This window comes from Salvelinus alpinus, chromosome 13 (genome assembly GCF_045679555.1).
Source record: "Salvelinus alpinus chromosome 13, SLU_Salpinus.1, whole genome shotgun sequence".
In the NCBI taxonomy this organism is placed as follows: Eukaryota; Metazoa; Chordata; class Actinopteri; order Salmoniformes; family Salmonidae; genus Salvelinus; species Salvelinus alpinus.
Genome location: NC_092098.1, coordinates 57870134 through 57890192, shown reverse-complemented (window position 1 = coordinate 57890192; position 20059 = coordinate 57870134). Strand labels below are relative to the sequence as shown.

At 58.9% G+C, this 20059-nt stretch overlaps 1 protein-coding gene across 1 annotated transcript in view; it reads left to right on the top strand.

Moving 5' to 3' along the window:
* heatr6 (HEAT repeat containing 6) overlaps nt 1-20059 on the top strand; it is a 79983-nt gene that overhangs the window by 22102 nt on the left and 37822 nt on the right. Inside the window, exons 3-5 of the mRNA XM_071339894.1 lie at nt 13332-13472; nt 13569-13684; nt 16842-16956. Of these exons, the coding sequence (XP_071195995.1) occupies nt 13332-13472; nt 13569-13684; nt 16842-16956 (372 nt within the window). The remainder of the gene's footprint in view (nt 1-13331; nt 13473-13568; nt 13685-16841; nt 16957-20059) is intronic.

Below are 20059 nucleotides of genomic sequence, written 5' to 3'. Positions count from 1 at the left end.
CAGGTATCCCCCCCCCCACACACCGCCTCCTCAACCAGCTACAGGTATCCCCCCCCAACACACACCGCCTCCTCAACCAGCTACAGGTATCCCCCCCCCAACACACACCGCCTCAACCAGCTACAGGTATCCCCCCCCAACACACACCGCCTCAACCAGCTACAGGTATCCCCCCCCCAACACACACCACCTCCTCAACCAGCTACAGGTATCCCCCCCCCAACACACACCACCTCCTCAACCAGCTACAGGTATCCCCCCCCCAACACACACCACCTCCTCAACCAGCTACAGGTACCCCCCCAACACACACCACCTCCTCAACCAGCTACAGGTACCCCCCCAACACACACCACCTCCTCAACCAGCTACAGGTACCCACCCACACACCACCACCTCCTCAACCAGCTACAGGTATCCCCCCCAACACACACCGCCTCCTCAACCAGCTACAGGTATCCCCCCAACACACACCACCTCCTCAACCAGCTACAGGTATCCCCCCCCCAACACACACCACCTCCTCAACCAGCTACAGGTATCCCCCCCCCAACACACACCACCTCCTCAACCAGCTACAGGTATCCCCCCCCCAACACACACCACCTCCTCAACCAGCTACAGGTACCGCCCCAACACACACCACCTCCTCAACCAGCTACAGGTACCCCCCCAACACACACCACCTCCTCAACCAGCTACAGGTACCCCCCCACACACCACCACCTCCTCAACCAGCTACAGGTACCCCCCCACACACCACCACCTCCTCAACCAGCTACAGGTACCCCCCCACACACCACCACCTCCTCAACCAGCTACAGGTATCCCCCCCAACACACACCACCTCCTCAACCAGCTACAGGTACCCCCCCACACACCACCACCTCCTCAACCAGCTACAGGTATCCCCCCCAACACACACCGCCTCCTCAACCAGCTACAGGTATCCCCCCCACACACACCACCTCCTCAACCAGCTACAGGTATCCCCCCCCCCCACACACCACCACCTCAACCAGCTACAGGTATCCCCCCCCCACACACCACCTCCTCAACCAGCTACAGGTACCCCCCCACACACCTTCTCCTCAACCAGCTACAGGTATCCCCCCCCCACACACCACCTCCTCAACCAGCTACAGGTATCCCCCCCCACACACCACCTCCTCAACCAGCTACAGGTATCCCCCACCCAACACACACCGCCTCCTCAACCAGCTACAGGTATCCCCCCCCAACACACACCGCCTCCTCAACCAGCTACAGGTATCCCCCCCAACACACACCGCCTCCTCAACCAGCTACAGGTATCCCCCCCCAACACACCGCCTCCTCAACCAGCTACAGGTATCCCCCCCCAACACACCGCCTCCTCAACCAGCTACAGGTATCCCCCCCACACACCGCCTCCTCAACCAGCTACAGGTACCCCCCCACACACCACCTCCTCAACCAGCTACAGGTATCCCCCCCCAACACACACCACCTCCTCAACCAGCTACAGGTATCCCCCCAACACACACCACCTCCTCAACCAGCTACAGGTATCCCCCCCCCAACACACACCGCCTCCTCAACCAGCTACAGGTATCACCACCTCCTCAACCAGCTACAGGTATCCCCCCCCCAACACACACACCGCCTTCTCAACCAGCTACAGGTATCCCCCCCCCAACACACACACCGCCTCAACCAGCTACAGGTATCCCCCCCCCAACACACACACCGCCTCAACCAGCTACAGGTATCCCCCCCCCAACACACACCGCCTCCTCAACCAGCTACAGGTATCCCCCCCAACACACACCGCCTCCTCAACCAGCTACAGGTATCCCCCCCACACACACCACCTCCTCGACCAGCTACAGGTATCCCCCCCACACACCACCACCTCCTCAACCAGCTACAGGTATCCCCCCCAACACACACCGCCTCCTCAACCAGCTACAGGTATCCCCCCCACACACACCACCTCCTCAACCAGCTACAGGTATCCCCCCCCCCCACACACCACCACCTCAACCAGCTACAGGTATCCCCCCCCCACACACCACCTCCTCAACCAGCTACAGGTACCCCCCCACACACCTTCTCCTCAACCAGCTACAGGTATCCCCCCCCCCACACACCACCTCCTCAACCAGCTACAGGTATCCCCCCCCACACACCACCTCCTCAACCAGCTACAGGTATCCCCCACCCAACACACACCGCCTCCTCAACCAGCTACAGGTATCCCCCCCCAACACACACCGCCTCCTCAACCAGCTACAGGTATCCCCCCCAACACACACCGCCTCCTCAACCAGCTACAGGTATCCCCCCCCAACACACCGCCTCCTCAACCAGCTACAGGTATCCCCCCCCAACACACCGCCTCCTCAACCAGCTACAGGTATCCCCCCCACACACCGCCTCCTCAACCAGCTACAGGTACCCCCCCACACACCACCTCCTCAACCAGCTACAGGTATCCCCCCCCAACACACACCACCTCCTCAACCAGCTACAGGTATCCCCCCAACACACACCACCTCCTCAACCAGCTACAGGTATCCCCCCCCCAACACACACCGCCTCCTCAACCAGCTACAGGTATCACCACCTCCTCAACCAGCTACAGGTATCCCCCCCCCAACACACACACCGCCTTCTCAACCAGCTACAGGTATCCCCCCCCCAACACACACACCGCCTCCTCAACCAGCTACAGGTATCCCCCCCCCAACACACACACCGCCTCAACCAGCTACAGGTATCCCCCCCCCAACACACACCGCCTCCTCAACCAGCTACAGGTATCCCCCCCAACACACACCGCCTCCTCAACCAGCTACAGGTATCCCCCCCACACACACCACCTCCTCGACCAGCTACAGGTATCCCCCCCCCAACACACCGCCTCCTCAACCAGCTACAGGTATCCCCCCCACACACCGCCTCCTCAACCAGCTACAGGTACCCCCCCACACACCACCTCCTCAACCAGCTACAGGTATCCCCCCCCCAACACACACCACCTCCTCAACCAGCTACAGGTATCCCACCCCCAACACACACCACCTCCTCAACCAGCTACAGGTATCCCCCCCCCAACACACACCGCCTCCTCAACCAGCTACAGGTATCACCACCTCCTCAACCAGCTACAGGTATCCCCCCCCCAACACACACACCGCCTCCTCAACCAGCTACAGGTATCCCCCCCCCAACACACACACCGCCTCAACCAGCTACAGGTATCCCCCCCCCAACACACACACCGCCTCAACCAGCTACAGGTATCCCCCCCCCAACACACACACCGCCTCAACCAGCTACAGGTATCCCCCCCCCAACACACACACCGCCTCAACCAGCTACAGGTATCCCCCCCCCAACACACACACCGCCTCAACCAGCTACAGGTATCCCCCCCCCAACACACACCGCCTCCTCAACCAGCTACAGGTATCCCCCCCAACACACACCGCCTCCTCAACCAGCTACAGGTATCCCATCCCCAACACACACCACCTCCTCAACCAGCTACAGGTATCCCCCCCCCAACACACACCGCCTCCTCAACCAGCTACAGGTATCACCACCTCCTCAACCAGCTACAGGTATCCCCCCCCCAACACACACACCGCCTCCTCAACCAGCTACAGGTATCCCCCCCCCAACACACACACCGCCTCAACCAGCTACAGGTATCCCCCCCCCAACACACACACCGCCTCAACCAGCTACAGGTATCCCCCCCCCAACACACACACCGCCTCAACCAGCTACAGGTATCCCCCCCCCAACACACACCGCCTCCTCAACCAGCTACAGGTATCCCCCCCCCAACACACACCGCCTCCTCAACCAGCTACAGGTATCCCCCCCCCAACACACACCACCTCCTCAACCAGCTACAGGTACCCCCCCAACACACACCACCTCCTCAACCAGCTACAGGTACCCCCCCACACACCACCACCTCCTCAACCAGCTACAGGTACCCCCCCACACACCACCACCTCCTCAACCAGCTACAGGTACCCCCCCACACACCACCACCTCCTCAACCAGCTACAGGTATCCCCCCCCAACACACCACCACCTCCTCAACCAGCTACAGGTATCCCCCCCCCAACACACCACCACCTCCTCAACCAGCTACAGGTACCCCCCCACACACCACCACCTCCTCAACCAGCTACAGGTATCCCCCCCAACACACACCACCTCCTCAACCAGCTACAGGTATTCCCCCCCCCAACACACACCGCCTCCTCAACCAGCTACAGGTATCCCCCCCAACACACACCGCCTCCTCAACCAGCTACAGGTATCCCCCCCACACACACCACCTCCTCGACCAGCTACAGGTATCCCCCCCCCCAACACACCGCCTCCTCGACCAGCTACAGGTATCCCCCCCACACACCGCCTCCTCGACCAGCTACAGGTACCCCCCCACACACCACCTCCTCAACCAGCTACAGGTATCCCCCCCCCACACACCACCTCCTCAACCAGCTACAGGTATCCCCCCCCCAACACACACCACCTCCTCAACCAGCTACAGGTATCCCACCCCCAACACACACCACCTCCTCAACCAGCTACAGGTATCCCCCCCCCCAACACACACCGCCTCCTCAACCAGCTACAGGTATCACCACCTCCTCAACCAGCTACAGGTATCCCCCCCCCAACACACACACCGCCTCCTCAACCAGCTACAGGTATCACCACCTCCTCAACCAGCTACAGGTATCCCCCCCCCAACACACACACCGCCTCCTCAACCAGCTACAGGTATCCCCCCCCCAACACACACACCGCCTCCTCAACCAGCTACAGGTATCCCCCCCCCAACACACACACCGCCTCCTCAACCAGCTACAGGTATCCCCCCCCCAACACACACACCGCCTCAACCAGCTACAGGTATCCCCCCCCCAACACACACACCGCCTCAACCAGCTACAGGTATCCCCCCCCCAACACACACACCGCCTCAACAAGCTACAGGTATCCCCCCCCCAACACACACACCGCCTCAACCAGCTACAGGTATCCCCCCCCCAACACACACACCGCCTCAACCAGCTACAGGTATCCCCCCCCCCAACACACACACCGCCTCAACCAGCTACAGGTATCCCCCCCCCAACACACACACCGCCTCAACCAGCTACAGGTATCCCCCCCCCAACACACACACCGCCTCAACCAGCTACAGGTATCCCCCCCCCAACACACACACCGCCTCAACCAGCTACAGGTATCCCCCCCCCAACACACACCGCCTCAACCAGCTACAGGTATCCCCCCCCCAACACACACCGCCTCCTCAACCAGCTACAGGTATCCCCCCCAACACACACCGCCTCCTCAACCAGCTACAGGTATCCCCCCCCCAACACACACCGCCTCCTCAACCAGCTACAGGTATCCCCCCCCCAACACACACCGCCTCTTCAACCAGCTACAGGTATCCCCCCCCCAACACACACCGCCTCCTCAACCAGCTACAGGTATCCCCCCCCCAACACACACCGCCTCCTCAACCAGCTACAGGTATCCCCCCCACACACACCACCTCCTCAACCAGCTACAGGTATCCCCCCCACACACACCACCTCCTCAACCAGCTACAGGTATCCCCCCCACACACACCACCTCCTCAACCAGCTACAGGTATCCCCCCCCTCCCAACACACACCACCTCCTCAATCAGCTACAGGTATCCCCCCCCCTCCCAACACACACCACCTCCTCAACCAGCTACAGGTATCCCCCCCACACACACCACCTCCTCAACCAGCTACAGGTATCCCCCCCACACACACCACCTCCTCAACCAGCTACAGGTATCCCCCCCCCAACACACACCGCCTCCTCAACCAGCTACAGGTATCCCCCCCCCAACACACACCACCTCCTCAACCAGCTACAGGTATCCCCCCCCAACACACACCACCTCCTCAACCAGCTACAGGTATCCCCCCACACACCGCCTCCTCAACCAGCTACAGGTATCCCCCCCCCAACACACACCGCCTCCTCAACCAGCTACAGGTATCCCCCCCCCAACACACACCGCCTCCTCAACCAGCTACAGGTATCCCCCCCCAACACACACCACCTCCTCAACCAGCTACAGGTACCCCCCCAACACACACCACCTCCTCAACCAGCTACAGGTACCCCCCCACACACCACCACCTCCTCAACCAGCTACAGGTACCCCCCCACACACCACCACCTCCTCAACCAGCTACAGGTATCCCCCCCCAACACACCACCACCTCCTCAACCAGCTACAGGTATCCCCCCCCCAACACACCACCACCTCCTCAACCAGCTACAGGTATCCCCCCCCAACACACCACCACCTCCTCAACCAGCTACAGGTACCCCCCCCACACACCACCACCTCCTCAACCAGCTACAGGTACCCCCCCACACACCACCACCTCCTCAACCAGCTACAGGTATCCCCCCCAACACACACCACCTCCTCAACCAGCTACAGGTATCCCCCCCAACACACACCACCTCCTCAACCAGCTACAGGTATCCCCCCCAACACACACCGCCTCCTCAACCAGCTACAGGTATCCCCCCCCCCCCAACACACACCGCCTCCTCAACCAGCTACAGGTATCCCCCCCCCAACACACACCGCCTCTTCAACCAGCTACAGGTATCCCCCCCCCAACACACACCGCCTCCTCAACCAGCTACAGGTATCCCCCCACACACACCGCCTCCTCAACCAGCTACAGGTATCCCCCCCACACACACCACCTCCTCAACCAGCTACAGGTATCCCCCCCACACACACCACCTCCTCAACCAGCTACAGGTATCCCCCCCACACACACCACCTCCTCAACCAGCTACAGGTATCCCCCCCCTCCCAACACACACCACCTCCTCAATCAGCTACAGGTATCCCCCCCCCTCCCAACACACACCACCTCCTCAACCAGCTACAGGTATCCCCCCCACACACACCACCTCCTCAACCAGCTACAGGTATCCCCCCCACACACACCACCTCCTCAACCAGCTACAGGTATCCCCCCCCCAACACACACCGCCTCCTCAACCAGCTACAGGTATCCCCCCCCCAACACACACCGCCTCCTCAACCAGCTACAGGTATCCCCCCCCCAACACACACCACCTCCTCAACCAGCTACAGGTATCCCCCCCCAACACACACCACCTCCTCAACCAGCTACAGGTATCCCCCCCCCAACACACACCGCCTCCTCAACCAGCTACAGGTATCCCCCCCCAACACACACCACCTCCTCAACCAGCTACAGGTACCCCCCCAACACACACCACCTCCTCAACCAGCTACAGGTACCCCCCCACACACCACCACCTCCTCAACCAGCTACAGGTACCCCCCCACACACCACCACCTCCTCAACCAGCTACAGGTACCCCCCCACACACCACCACCTCCTCAACCAGCTACAGGTATCCCCCCCCCAACACACCACCACCTCCTCAACCAGCTACAGGTATCCCCCCCCCAACACACCACCACCTCCTCAACCAGCTACAGGTATCCCCCCCCAACACACCACCACCTCCTCAACCAGCTACAGGTACCCCCCCACACACCACCACCTCCTCAACCAGCTACAGGTACCCCCCCACACACCACCACCTCCTCAACCAGCTACAGGTATCCCCCCCAACACACACCACCTCCTCAACCAGCTACAGGTATCCCCCCCAACACACACCACCTCCTCAACCAGCTACAGGTATCCCCCCCAACACACACCGCCTCCTCAACCAGCTACAGGTATCCCCCCCCCCCCCAACACACACCGCCTCTTCAACCAGCTACAGGTATCCCCCCCCCAACACACACCGCCTCTTCAACCAGCTACAGGTATCCCCCCCCCAACACACACCGCCTCCTCAACCAGCTACAGGTATCCCCCCACACACACCGCCTCCTCAACCAGCTACAGGTATCCCCCCCACACACACCGCCTCCTCAACCAGCTACAGGTATCCCCCCCACACACACCGCCTCCTCAACCAGCTACAGGTATCCCCCCCACACACACCACCTCCTCAACCAGCTACAGGTATCCCCCCCACACACACCACCTCCTCAACCAGCTACAGGTATCCCCCCCCCTCCCAACACACACCACCTCCTCAATCAGCTACAGGTATCCCCCCCCCTCCCAACACACACCACCTCCTCAACCAGCTACAGGTATCCCCCCCCCTCCCAACACACACCACCTCCTCAACCAGCTACAGGTATCCCCCCCCCAACACACACCGCCTCCTCAACCAGCTACAGGTATCCCCCCCCCAACACACACCACCTCCTCAACCAGCTACAGGTATCCCCCCCCCCAACACACACCACCTCCTCAACCAGCTACAGGTATCCCCCCCCAACACACACCACCTCCTCAACCAGCTACAGGTATCCCCAACACACACCGCCTCCTCAACCAGCTACAGGTATCCCCCCCCCAACACACACCGCCTCCTCAACCAGCTACAGGTATCCCCCCCCCAACACACACCGCCTCCTCAACCAGCTACAGGTACCCCCCCAACACACACCACCTCCTCAACCAGCTACAGGTACCCCCCCACACACCACCACCTCCTCAACCAGCTACAGGTATCCCCCCCCAACACACCACCACCTCCTCAACCAGCTACAGGTATCCCCCCCCAACACACCACCACCTCCTCAACCAGCTACAGGTATCCCCCCCCAACACACCACCACCTCCTCAACCAGCTACAGGTATCCCCCCCCAACACACCACCACCTCCTCAACCAGCTACAGGTATCCCCCCCCAACACACCACCACCTCCTCAACCAGCTACAGGTATCCCCCCCCAACACACCACCACCTCCTCAACCAGCTACAGGTATCCCCCCCCAACACACCACCACCTCCTCAACCAGCTACAGGTATCCCCCCACACACCACCACCTCCTCAACCAGCTACAGGTATCCCCCCCAACACACACCACCTCCTCAACCAGCTACAGGTATCCCCCCCAACACACACCACCTCCTCAACCAGCTACAGGTATCCCCCCCAACACACACCGCCTCCTCAACCAGCTACAGGTATCCCCCCCAACACACACCGCCTCCTCAACCAGCTACAGGTATCCCCCCCACACACACCACCACCTCGACCAGCTACAGGTATCCCCCCCCCAACACACCGCCTCCTCAACCAGCTACAGGTATCCCCCCCACACACCGCCTCCTCAACCAGCTACAGGTACCCCCCCACACACCACCTCCTCAACCAGCTACAGGTATCCCCCCCCCAACACACACCACCTCCTCAACCAGCTACAGGTATCCCACCCCCAACACACACCACCTCCTCAACCAGCTACAGGTATCCCCCCCCAACACACACCGCCACCTCAACCAGCTACAGGTATCACCACCTCCTCAACCAGCTACAGGTATCCCCCCCCCCAACACACACACCGCCTCCTCAACCAGCTACAGGTATCCCCCCCCCAACACACACACCGCCTCAACCAGCTACAGGTATCCCCCCCCCAACACACACACCGCCTCAACCAGCTACAGGTATCCCCCCCCCAACACACACACCGCCTCAACCAGCTACAGGTATCCCCCCCCCAACACACACACCGCCTCAACCAGCTACAGGTATCCCCCCCCAACACACACCGCCTCCTCAACCAGCTACAGGTATCCCCCCCAACACACACCGCCTCCTCAACCAGCTACAGGTATCCCCCCCCAACACACACCGCCTCCTCAACCAGCTACAGGTATCCCCCCCAACACACACCGCCTCCTCAACCAGCTACAGGTATCCCCCCCCAACACACACCGCCTCCTCAACCAGTTACAGGTATCCCCCCCCCAACACACACCGCCTCCTCAACCAGCTACAGGTACCCCCCCCCCCACACACCACCTCCTCAACCAGCTACAGGTATCCCCCCCCCCCAACACACACCGCCTCCTCAACCAGCTACAGGTATCCCCCCCCCCCCAACACACACCGCCTCCTCAACCAGCTACAGGTATCCCCCCCAACACACACCGCCTCCTCAACCAGCTACAGGTATCCCCCCCCCCCCCCAACACACACCGCCTCCTCAACCAGCTACAGGTATCCCCCCCCAACACACACAGCCTCCTCAACCAGCTACAGGTATCCCCCCCCCAACACACACCGCCTCCTCAACCAGCTACAGGTATCCCCCCCCCAACACACACCGCCTCCTCAACCAGCTACAGGTATCCCCCCCACACACACCGCCTCCTCAACCAGCTACAGGTATCCCCCCCACACACACCACCTCCTCAACCAGCTACAGGTATCCTCCCAACACACACCACCTCCTCAACCAGCTACAGGTATCCCCCCCACACACACCACCTCCTCAACCAGCTACAGGTATCCCCCCCACACACACCACCTCCTCAACCAGCTACAGGTATCCCCCCCCCAACACACACCGCCTCCTCAACCAGCTACAGGTATCCCCCCCCCAACACACACCGCCTCCTCAACCAGCTACAGGTATCCCCCCCCCAACACACACCGCCTCCTCAACCAGCTACAGGTATCCCCCCCCCCAACACACACCGCCTCCTCAACCAGCTACAGGTATCCCCCCCCCCAACACACACCACCTCCTCAACCAGCTACAGGTACCCCCCCAACACACACCACCTCCTCAACCAGCTACAGGTACCCCCCCACACACCACCACCTCCTCAACCAGCTACAGGTATCCCCCCCCAACACACCACCACCTCCTCAACCAGCTACAGGTATCCCCCCCCAACACACCACCACCTCCTCAACCAGCTACAGGTATCCCCCCCCAACACACCACCACCTCCTCAACCAGCTACAGGTATCCCCCCCCAACACACCACCACCTCCTCAACCAGCTACAGGTATCCCCCCCCAACACACCACCACCTCCTCAACCAGCTACAGGTATCCCCCCCCCAACACACCACCACCTCCTCAACCAGCTACAGGTATCCCCCCCCAACACACCACCACCTCCTCAACCAGCTACAGGTACCCCCCCACACACCACCACCTCCTCAACCAGCTACAGGTACCCCCCCACACACCACCACCTCCTCAACCAGCTACAGGTATCCCCCCCAACACACACCACCTCCTCAACCAGCTACAGGTATCCCCCCCAACACACACCACCTCCTCAACCAGCTACAGGTATCCCCCCGAACACACACCGCCTCCTCAACCAGCTACAGGTATCCCCCCCAACACACACCGCCTCCTCAACCAGCTACAGGTATCCCCCCCACACACACCACCTCCTCGACCAGCTACAGGTATCCCCCCCCCAACACACCGCCTCCTCAACCAGCTACAGGTATCCCCCCCACACACCGCCTCCTCAACCAGCTACAGGTACCCCCCCACACACCACCTCCTCAACCAGCTACAGGTATCCCCCCCCCAACACACACCACCTCCTCAACCAGCTACAGGTATCCCACCCCCAACACACACCACCTCCTCAACCAGCTACAGGTATCCCCCCCCCAACACACACCGCCACCTCAACCAGCTACAGGTATCACCACCTCCTCAACCAGCTACAGGTATCCCCCCCCCCAACACACACACCGCCTCCTCAACCAGCTACAGGTATCCCCCCCCCAACACACACACCGCCTCAACCAGCTACAGGTATCCCCCCCCCAACACACACACCGCCTCAACCAGCTACAGGTATCCCCCCCCCAACACACACACCGCCTCAACCAGCTACAGGTATCCCCCCCCCAACACACACACCGCCTCAACCAGCTACAGGTATCCCCCCCCCAACACACACCACCTCCTCAACCAGCTACAGGTACCCCCCCACACACCACCACCTCCTCAACCAGCTACAGGTATCCCCCCCAACACACACCGCCTCCTCAACCAGCTACAGGTATCCCCCCCCAACACACACCGCCTCCTCAACCAGTTACAGGTATCCCCCCCCCCAACACACACCGCCTCCTCAACCAGCTACAGGTACCCCCCCCCCACACACCACCTCCTCAACCAGCTACAGGTATCCCCCCCCCCCAACACACACCGCCTCCTCAACCAGCTACAGGTATCCCCCCCCCCCCCAACACACACCGCCTCCTCAACCAGCTACAGGTATCCCCCCCAACACACACCGCCTCCTCAACCAGCTACAGGTATCCCCCCCCCCCCCAACACACACCGCCTCCTCAACCAGCTACAGGTATCCCCCCCCCAACACACACACCGCCTCCTCAACCAGCTACAGGTATCCCCCCCCAACACACACCGCCTCCTCAACCAGCTACAGGTATCCCCCCCCAACACACACCGCCTCCTCAACCAGCTACAGGTATCCCCCCCACACACACCGCCTCCTCAACCAGCTACAGGTATCCCCCCCACACACACCGCCTCCTCAACCAGCTACAGGTATCCTCCCAACACACACCACCTCCTCAACCAGCTACAGGTATCCCCCCCACACACACCACCTCCTCAACCAGCTACAGGTATCCCCCCCACACACACCACCTCCTCAACCAGCTACAGGTATCCCCCCCCCAACACACACCGCCTCCTCAACCAGCTACAGGTATCCCCCCCCCAACACACACCGCCTCCTCAACCAGCTACAGGTATCCCCCCCCCCAACACACACCGCCTCCTCAACCAGCTACAGGTATCCCCCCACACACCGCCTCCTCAACCAGCTACAGGTATCCCCCCACACACCGCCTCCTCAACCAGCTACAGGTATCCCCCCCCCAACACACACCGCCTCCTCAACCAGCTACAGGTATCCCCCCCCAACACACACCGCCTCCTCAACCAGCTACAGGTATCCCCCCCCCAACACACACCACCTCCTCAACCAGCTACAGGTACCCCCCCAACACACACCACCTCCTCAACCAGCTACAGGTACCCCCCCACACACCACCACCTCCTCAACCAGCTACAGGTACCCCCCCACACACCACCACCTCCTCAACCAGCTACAGGTATCCCCCCCCAACACACCACCACCTCCTCAACCAGCTACAGGTATCCCCCCCCCAACACACCACCACCTCCTCAACCAGCTACAGGTATCCCCCCCCAACACACCACCACCTCCTCAACCAGCTACAGGTACCCCCCCACACACCACCACCTCCTCAACCAGCTACAGGTATCCCCCCCAACACACACCACCTCCTCAACCAGCTACAGGTATCCCCCACCCCTACTCTCTGTAACTGTGTGTTTGTGTGTGTAGGTGATAGTGGACGAGCAGACGCTGGATGCGTGTGTGTGTTACGTGGTCCGTGCGCTGGCTGTGTGTAGCCTCTGGACTCACAGTGAGGTGCTGCAGGCGTTGTCTACTCTGATCTATGGAAACGGACCTCGCTGCAACCGGGTAGGTAGGTTGGGGAGGGTGGTGTGTGTGTGTGTGAAGGGGGTGTGTGTGTGTGTGTGTGGAGGGTGTGTGACGAGCTTGTTCTCTCTGTTGCAGCACCTGAGTGAGTTGCTAGGTGATGGTGGCGTCCTACGTCTCTATAGCGACCCGTCTCAGCCAGACATGGAGCTGCGCCGTGCTGCTCTCAGCTGTATGACTAACCTCTGTCTGGGGTAGGACTCATACCACACCACACCACACCCCACCACACCATACCATACCCCACCACACCATACCACACCATACCATACTAACCTCTGTCTGGGGTAGGACTCACACAAACCACACCACACCCCACCACACCATACCATACCATACCCCACCACACCATACCACACCATACCATACTAACCTCTGTCTGGGGTAGGACTCACACAAACCACACCACACCCCACCACACCATACCATACCATACCATACCATACCCCACCATACCATACCACACCATACCATACTAACCTCTGTCTGGGGTAGGACTCACACAAACCATTCCATACCACACCCCACTACACCCCACCCCACCATACCACGCCCCACCATACCACGCCCCACCATACCACGCCCCACCATGCCACACCCCACCATGCCACACATCACCATGCCACACCCCACCATGCCACACAACACCACACCCCACCATACTACACCCAACCAACCATACCCCACTATACCACACCCCACTATACCAGACCCCACTATACCAGACCCCACTATTCCAGACCCCACTATACCAGACCCCACTATACCAGACCCCACTATTCCAGACCCCACTATTCCAGACCCCACTATACCAGACCCCACTATTCCAGACCCCACTATTCCAGACCCCACTATTCCAGACCCCACTATACCAGACCCCACTATTCCAGACCCCACTATACCAGACCCCACTATTCCAGACCCCACTATTCCAGACCCCACTATACCAGACCCCACTATACCACACCCCACTATACCACACCCCACTATACCACACCCCACTATACCAGACCCCACTATACCAGACCCCACTATTCCAGACCCCACTATACCAGACCCCACTATTCCAGACCCCACTATTCCAGACCCCACTATACCAGACCCCACTATTCCAGACCCCACTATTCCAGACCCCACTATTCCAGACCCCACTATACCACACCCCACTATACCACACCCCACTATACCAGACCCCACTATACCAGACCCCACTATTCCAGACCCCACTATACCAGACCCCACTATTCCAGACCCCACCTTACCAGACCCCACTATACCAGACCCCACTATACCAGACCCCACTATACCAGACCCCACTATTCCAGACCCCACTATTCCAGACCCCACTATTCCAGACCCCACTATTCCAGACCCCACTATTCCAGACCCCACTATACCAGACCCCACTATACCAGACCCCACTATACCAGACCCCACTATACCAGACCCCACTATTCCAGACCCCACTATTCCAGACCCCACTATTCCAGACCCCACTATTCCACACCCCACTATTCCAGACCCCACTATTCCAGACCCCACTATTCCAGACCCCACTATTCCAGACCCCACTATTCCAGACCCCACTATTCCAGACCCCACTATACCACACCCCACTATACCACACCCCACTATACCACACCCCACTATTCCAGACCCCACTATACCACACCCCACTATACCACACCCCACTATACCACACCCCACTATACCACACCCCACTATACCAGACCCCACTATACCAGACCCCACTATACCAGACCCCACTATTCCAGACCCCACTATACCACACCCCACTATACCAGACCCCACTATACCAGACCCCACTATTCCAGACCCCACTATACCAGACCCCACTATACCAGACCCCACTATTCCAGACCCCACTATTCCAGACCCCACTATACCAGACCCCACTATTCCAGACCCCACTATTCCAGACCCCACTATTCCAGACCCCACTATTCCAGACCCCACTATACCACACCCCACTATACCACACCCCACTATACCACACCCCACTATTCCAGACCCCACTATTCCAGACCCCACTATACCAGACCCCACTATTCCAGACCCCACCTTACCAGACCCCACTATACCAGACCCCACTATACCAGACCCCACTATACCAGACCCCACTATACCAGACCCCACTATTCCAGACCCCACTATTCCAGACCCCACTATTCCAGACCCCACTATTCCAGACCCCACTATTCCAGACCCCACTATACCAGACCCCACTATACCAGACCCCACTATACCAGACCCCACTATACCAGACCCCACTATTCCAGACCCCACTATTCCAGACCCCACTATTCCACACCCCACTATTCCACACCCCACTATTCCAGACCCCACTATTCCAGACCCCACTATTCCAGACCCCACTATTCCAGACCCCACTATTCCAGACCCCACTATTCCAGACCCCACTATACCACACCCCACTATACCACACCCCACTATACCACACCCCACTATTCCAGACCCCACTATACCACACCCCACTATACCACACCCCACTATACCACACCCCACTATACCACACCCCACTATACCAGACCCCACTATACCAGACCCCACTATACCAGACCCCACTATTCCAGACCCCACTATACCAGACCCCACTATACCAGACCCCACTATTCCAGACCCCACTATTCCACACCCCACTATACCAGACCCCACTATACCAGACCCCACTATTCCAGACCCCACTATTCCAGACCCCACTATACCAGACCCCACTATACCAGACCCCACTATACCAGACCCCACTATACCACACCCCACTATACCACACCCCACTATACCAGACCCCACTATACCAGACCCCACTATACCAGACCCCACTATTCCAGACCCCACTATACCAGACCCCACTATACCAGACCCCACTATACCAGACCCCACTATACCAGACCCCACTATACCAGACCCCACTATTCCAGACCCCACTATACCAGACCCCACTATACCAGACCCCACTATACCAGACCCCACTATACCAGACCCCACTATACCAGACCCCACTATTCCAGACCCCACTATACCAGACCCCACTATACCAGACCCCACTATACCAGACCCCACTATACCAGACCCCACTATACCAGACCCCACTATACCAGACCCCACTATACCAGACCCCACTATACCAGACCCCACTATACCAGACCCCACTATACCAGACCCCACTATACCAGACCCCACTATTCCAGACCCCACTATACCAGACCCCACTATACCAGACCCCACTATACCAGACCCCACCTCACCAGACCCCACACATCTATCTGTTTGCTGGCGTTGTACACTGTTTTGACTGTGTAATGCATCTAGTGTCCCAGGCCAGGCGCCCCTTGAAGACCCGTACAGGAGTGTGTGTTTCAGAGTCTTCCTGCAGACGCTCCAGTCACCCAGACCCCCGGACGCTGAAGAACTGCTCTACTGCACGGTACACACAGACACCACACTAACCCTACACAGACACCACACTAACCCTGACCCAGACCCCCGAACGCTGAAGAACTGCTCTACTGCACGGTACACACAGACACCACACTAACCCTACACAGACACCACACTAACCCTGACCCAGACCCCCGAACGCTGAAGAACTGCTCTACTGCACGGTACACACAGACACCACACTAACCCTACACAGACACCACACTAACTCTGACCCAGACCCCCGAACGCTGAAGAACTGCTCTACTGCACGGTACACACAGACACCACACTAACCCTACACAGACACCACACTAACCCTGACCCAGACCCCCGAACGCTGAAGAACTGCTCTACTGCACGGTACACACAGACACCACACTAACCCTACACAGACACCACACTAACCCTGACCCAGACCCCCGAACGCTGAAGAACTGCTCTACTGCACGGTACACACAGACACCACACTAACCCTACACAGACACCACACTAACTCTGACCCAGACCCCCGAACGCTGAAGAACTGCTCTACTGCACGGTACACACAGACACCACACTAACCCGGCGCTAACTGGAGCTGGAGTCTTATGGCTTGGAGGTAGAAGCTGTTTAGAAGCCTCTTGGACCCAGACTCGGCGCTCCGGTACCGCTTGCCGTGCGGTAGCAGAGAGAACGGTCCATGACTAGGGTGGCTGGTGTCTTTTACCATTTTTAAGGCCTTCCTACTTATGTACATTTTATTTATTTATATACATTAGACGTTTTTGCTAAACTTGCTTTGTTATTATGTGGTATTGTGTTTAGGATGCATTTTCTATTTGATCCATTTTTAGAACAAGGCTGTAACGGAACAAAATGTGGAAAATGTCAAAGGGTTGAATACTTTCCAAATGCACTGTATATGCTTTAGAATGACACTTCCTGTTTTGGCAGGAAATACCGGGTTACCCAGGAGAAAAGTTATTTAAATCGAATCCAATTGTATTGGTCACATGCGCCGAATACAACAGGTGTAGACCTTATGGTGATATGCTGATTTACGAGTTTAAAAAAAATAAGTAAATATTAACTAAATTAAAAAGGGGATAGTAAAACAATAGTCAATGTGCAGGAGGACCAGGGAGTTGAGGTGGTACGGTATGTACGTGTAGGCAGGGGGACCAGGGAGCTGAGGTGGTACGGTATGTACGTGTAGGCAGGGGGACCAGGGAGTTGAGGTGGTACGTGTAGGCAGGGGGACCAGGGAGTTGAGGTGGTACGGTATGTAACGTGTAGGCAGGGGGACCAGGGAGTTGAGGTGGTACGGTATGTACGTGTAGGCAGGGGGACCAGGGAGTTGAGGTGGTACGGAATGTACGTGTAGACAGGGGGACCAGGGAGTTGAGGTGGTACGTGTAGGCAGGGGGACCAGGGAGTTGAGGTGGTACGGTATGTACGTGTAGACGGGGACCAGGGAGCTGAGGTGGTACGGTATGTACGTGTAGACAGGAGGACTAGGGAGTTGAGGTGGTACGTGTAGGCAGGGGGACCAGGGAGTTGAGGTGGTACGGTATGTACGTGTAGGCAGGGGGACCAGGGAGCTGAGGTGGTACGGTATGTACGTGTAGACAGGAGGACCAGGGAGTTGAGGTGGTACGTGTAGGCAGGGGGACCAGGGAGTTGAGGTGGTACGGTATGTACGTGTAGACGGGGACCAGGGAGCTGAGGTGGTACGGTATGTACGTGTAGACAGGAGGACTAGGGAGTTGAGGTGGTACGTGTAGGCAGGGGGACCAGGGAGTTGAGGTGGTACGGTATGTACGTGTAGGCAGGGGGACCAGGGAGCTGAGGTGGTACGGTATGTACGTGTAGACAGGAGGACCAGGGAGTTGAGGTGGTACGTGTAGGCAGGGGGACCAGGGAGTTGAGGTGGTACGGTGTGTAGGCAGGGGGACCAGGGAGTTGAGGTGGTACGTGTAGGCAGGGGGACCAGGGAGTTGAGGTGGTACGGTATGTACGTGTAGACGGGGACCAGGGAGCTGAGGTGGTACGGTATGTACGTGTAGACAGGAGGACCAGGGAGTTGAGGTGGTACGTGTAGGCAGGGGGACCAGGGAGTTGAGGTGGTACGGTATGTACGTGTAGGCAGGGGGACCAGGGAGCTGAGGTGGTACGGTATGTACGTGTAGACAGGAGGACCAGGGAGTTGAGGTGGTACGTGTAGGCAGGGGGACCAGGGAGTTGAGGTGGTACGGTGTGTAGGCAGGGGGACCAGGGAGTTGAGGTGGTACGGTATGTACGTGTAGACGGGGACCAGGGAGCTGAGGTGGTACGTGTAGGCAGGGGGACCAGGGAGCTGAGGTGGTACGGTATGTACATGTAGGCAGGAGGACTAGGGAGCTGAGGTGGTACGTGTAGGCAGGGGGACCAGAGAGTTGAGGTGGTACGTGTAGGCAGGGGGACCAGAGAGTTGAGGTGGTACGGTGTGTAGGCAGGGGGACCAGAGAGTTGAGGTGGTACGGTATGTAACGTGTAGGCAGGGGGACCAGGGAGTTGAGGTGGTACGGTATGTACGTGTAGGCAGGGGGACCAGAGAGTTGAGGTGGTACGGTATGTACGTGTAGACAGGAGGACCAGGTCGGTCCAGGGAGCAGTGAAGGGGCTTTAGGGTTCCACTAACTCTCTGTGTGTGTGTGTGTGTAGGTGGTCCAGGGAGGGGTTAGGGTTCCACTAACTCTGTGTGTGTAGGTGGTCCAGGGAGGGGTTAGGGTTCCACTAACTCTGTGTGTGTAGGTGGTCCAGGGAGGGGTTAGGGTTCCACTAACTCTCTGTGTGTGTGTGTAGGTGGTCCAGGGAGGGTTTAGGGTTCCACTAACTCTCTCTGTGTGTAGGTGGTCCAGGGAGGGGTTAGGGTTCCACTAACTCTCTGTGTGTGTGTAGGTGGTCCAGGAAGGGGTTAGGGTTCCACTAACTCTCTGTGTGTGTGTAGGTGGTCCAGGAAGGGGTTAGGGTTCCACTAACTCTCTCTGTGTGTAGGTGGTCCAGGGAGGGGTTAGGGTTCCACTAACTCTCTCTGTGTGTAGGTGGTCCAGGGAGGGGTTAGGGTTCCACTAACTCTCTGTGTGTGT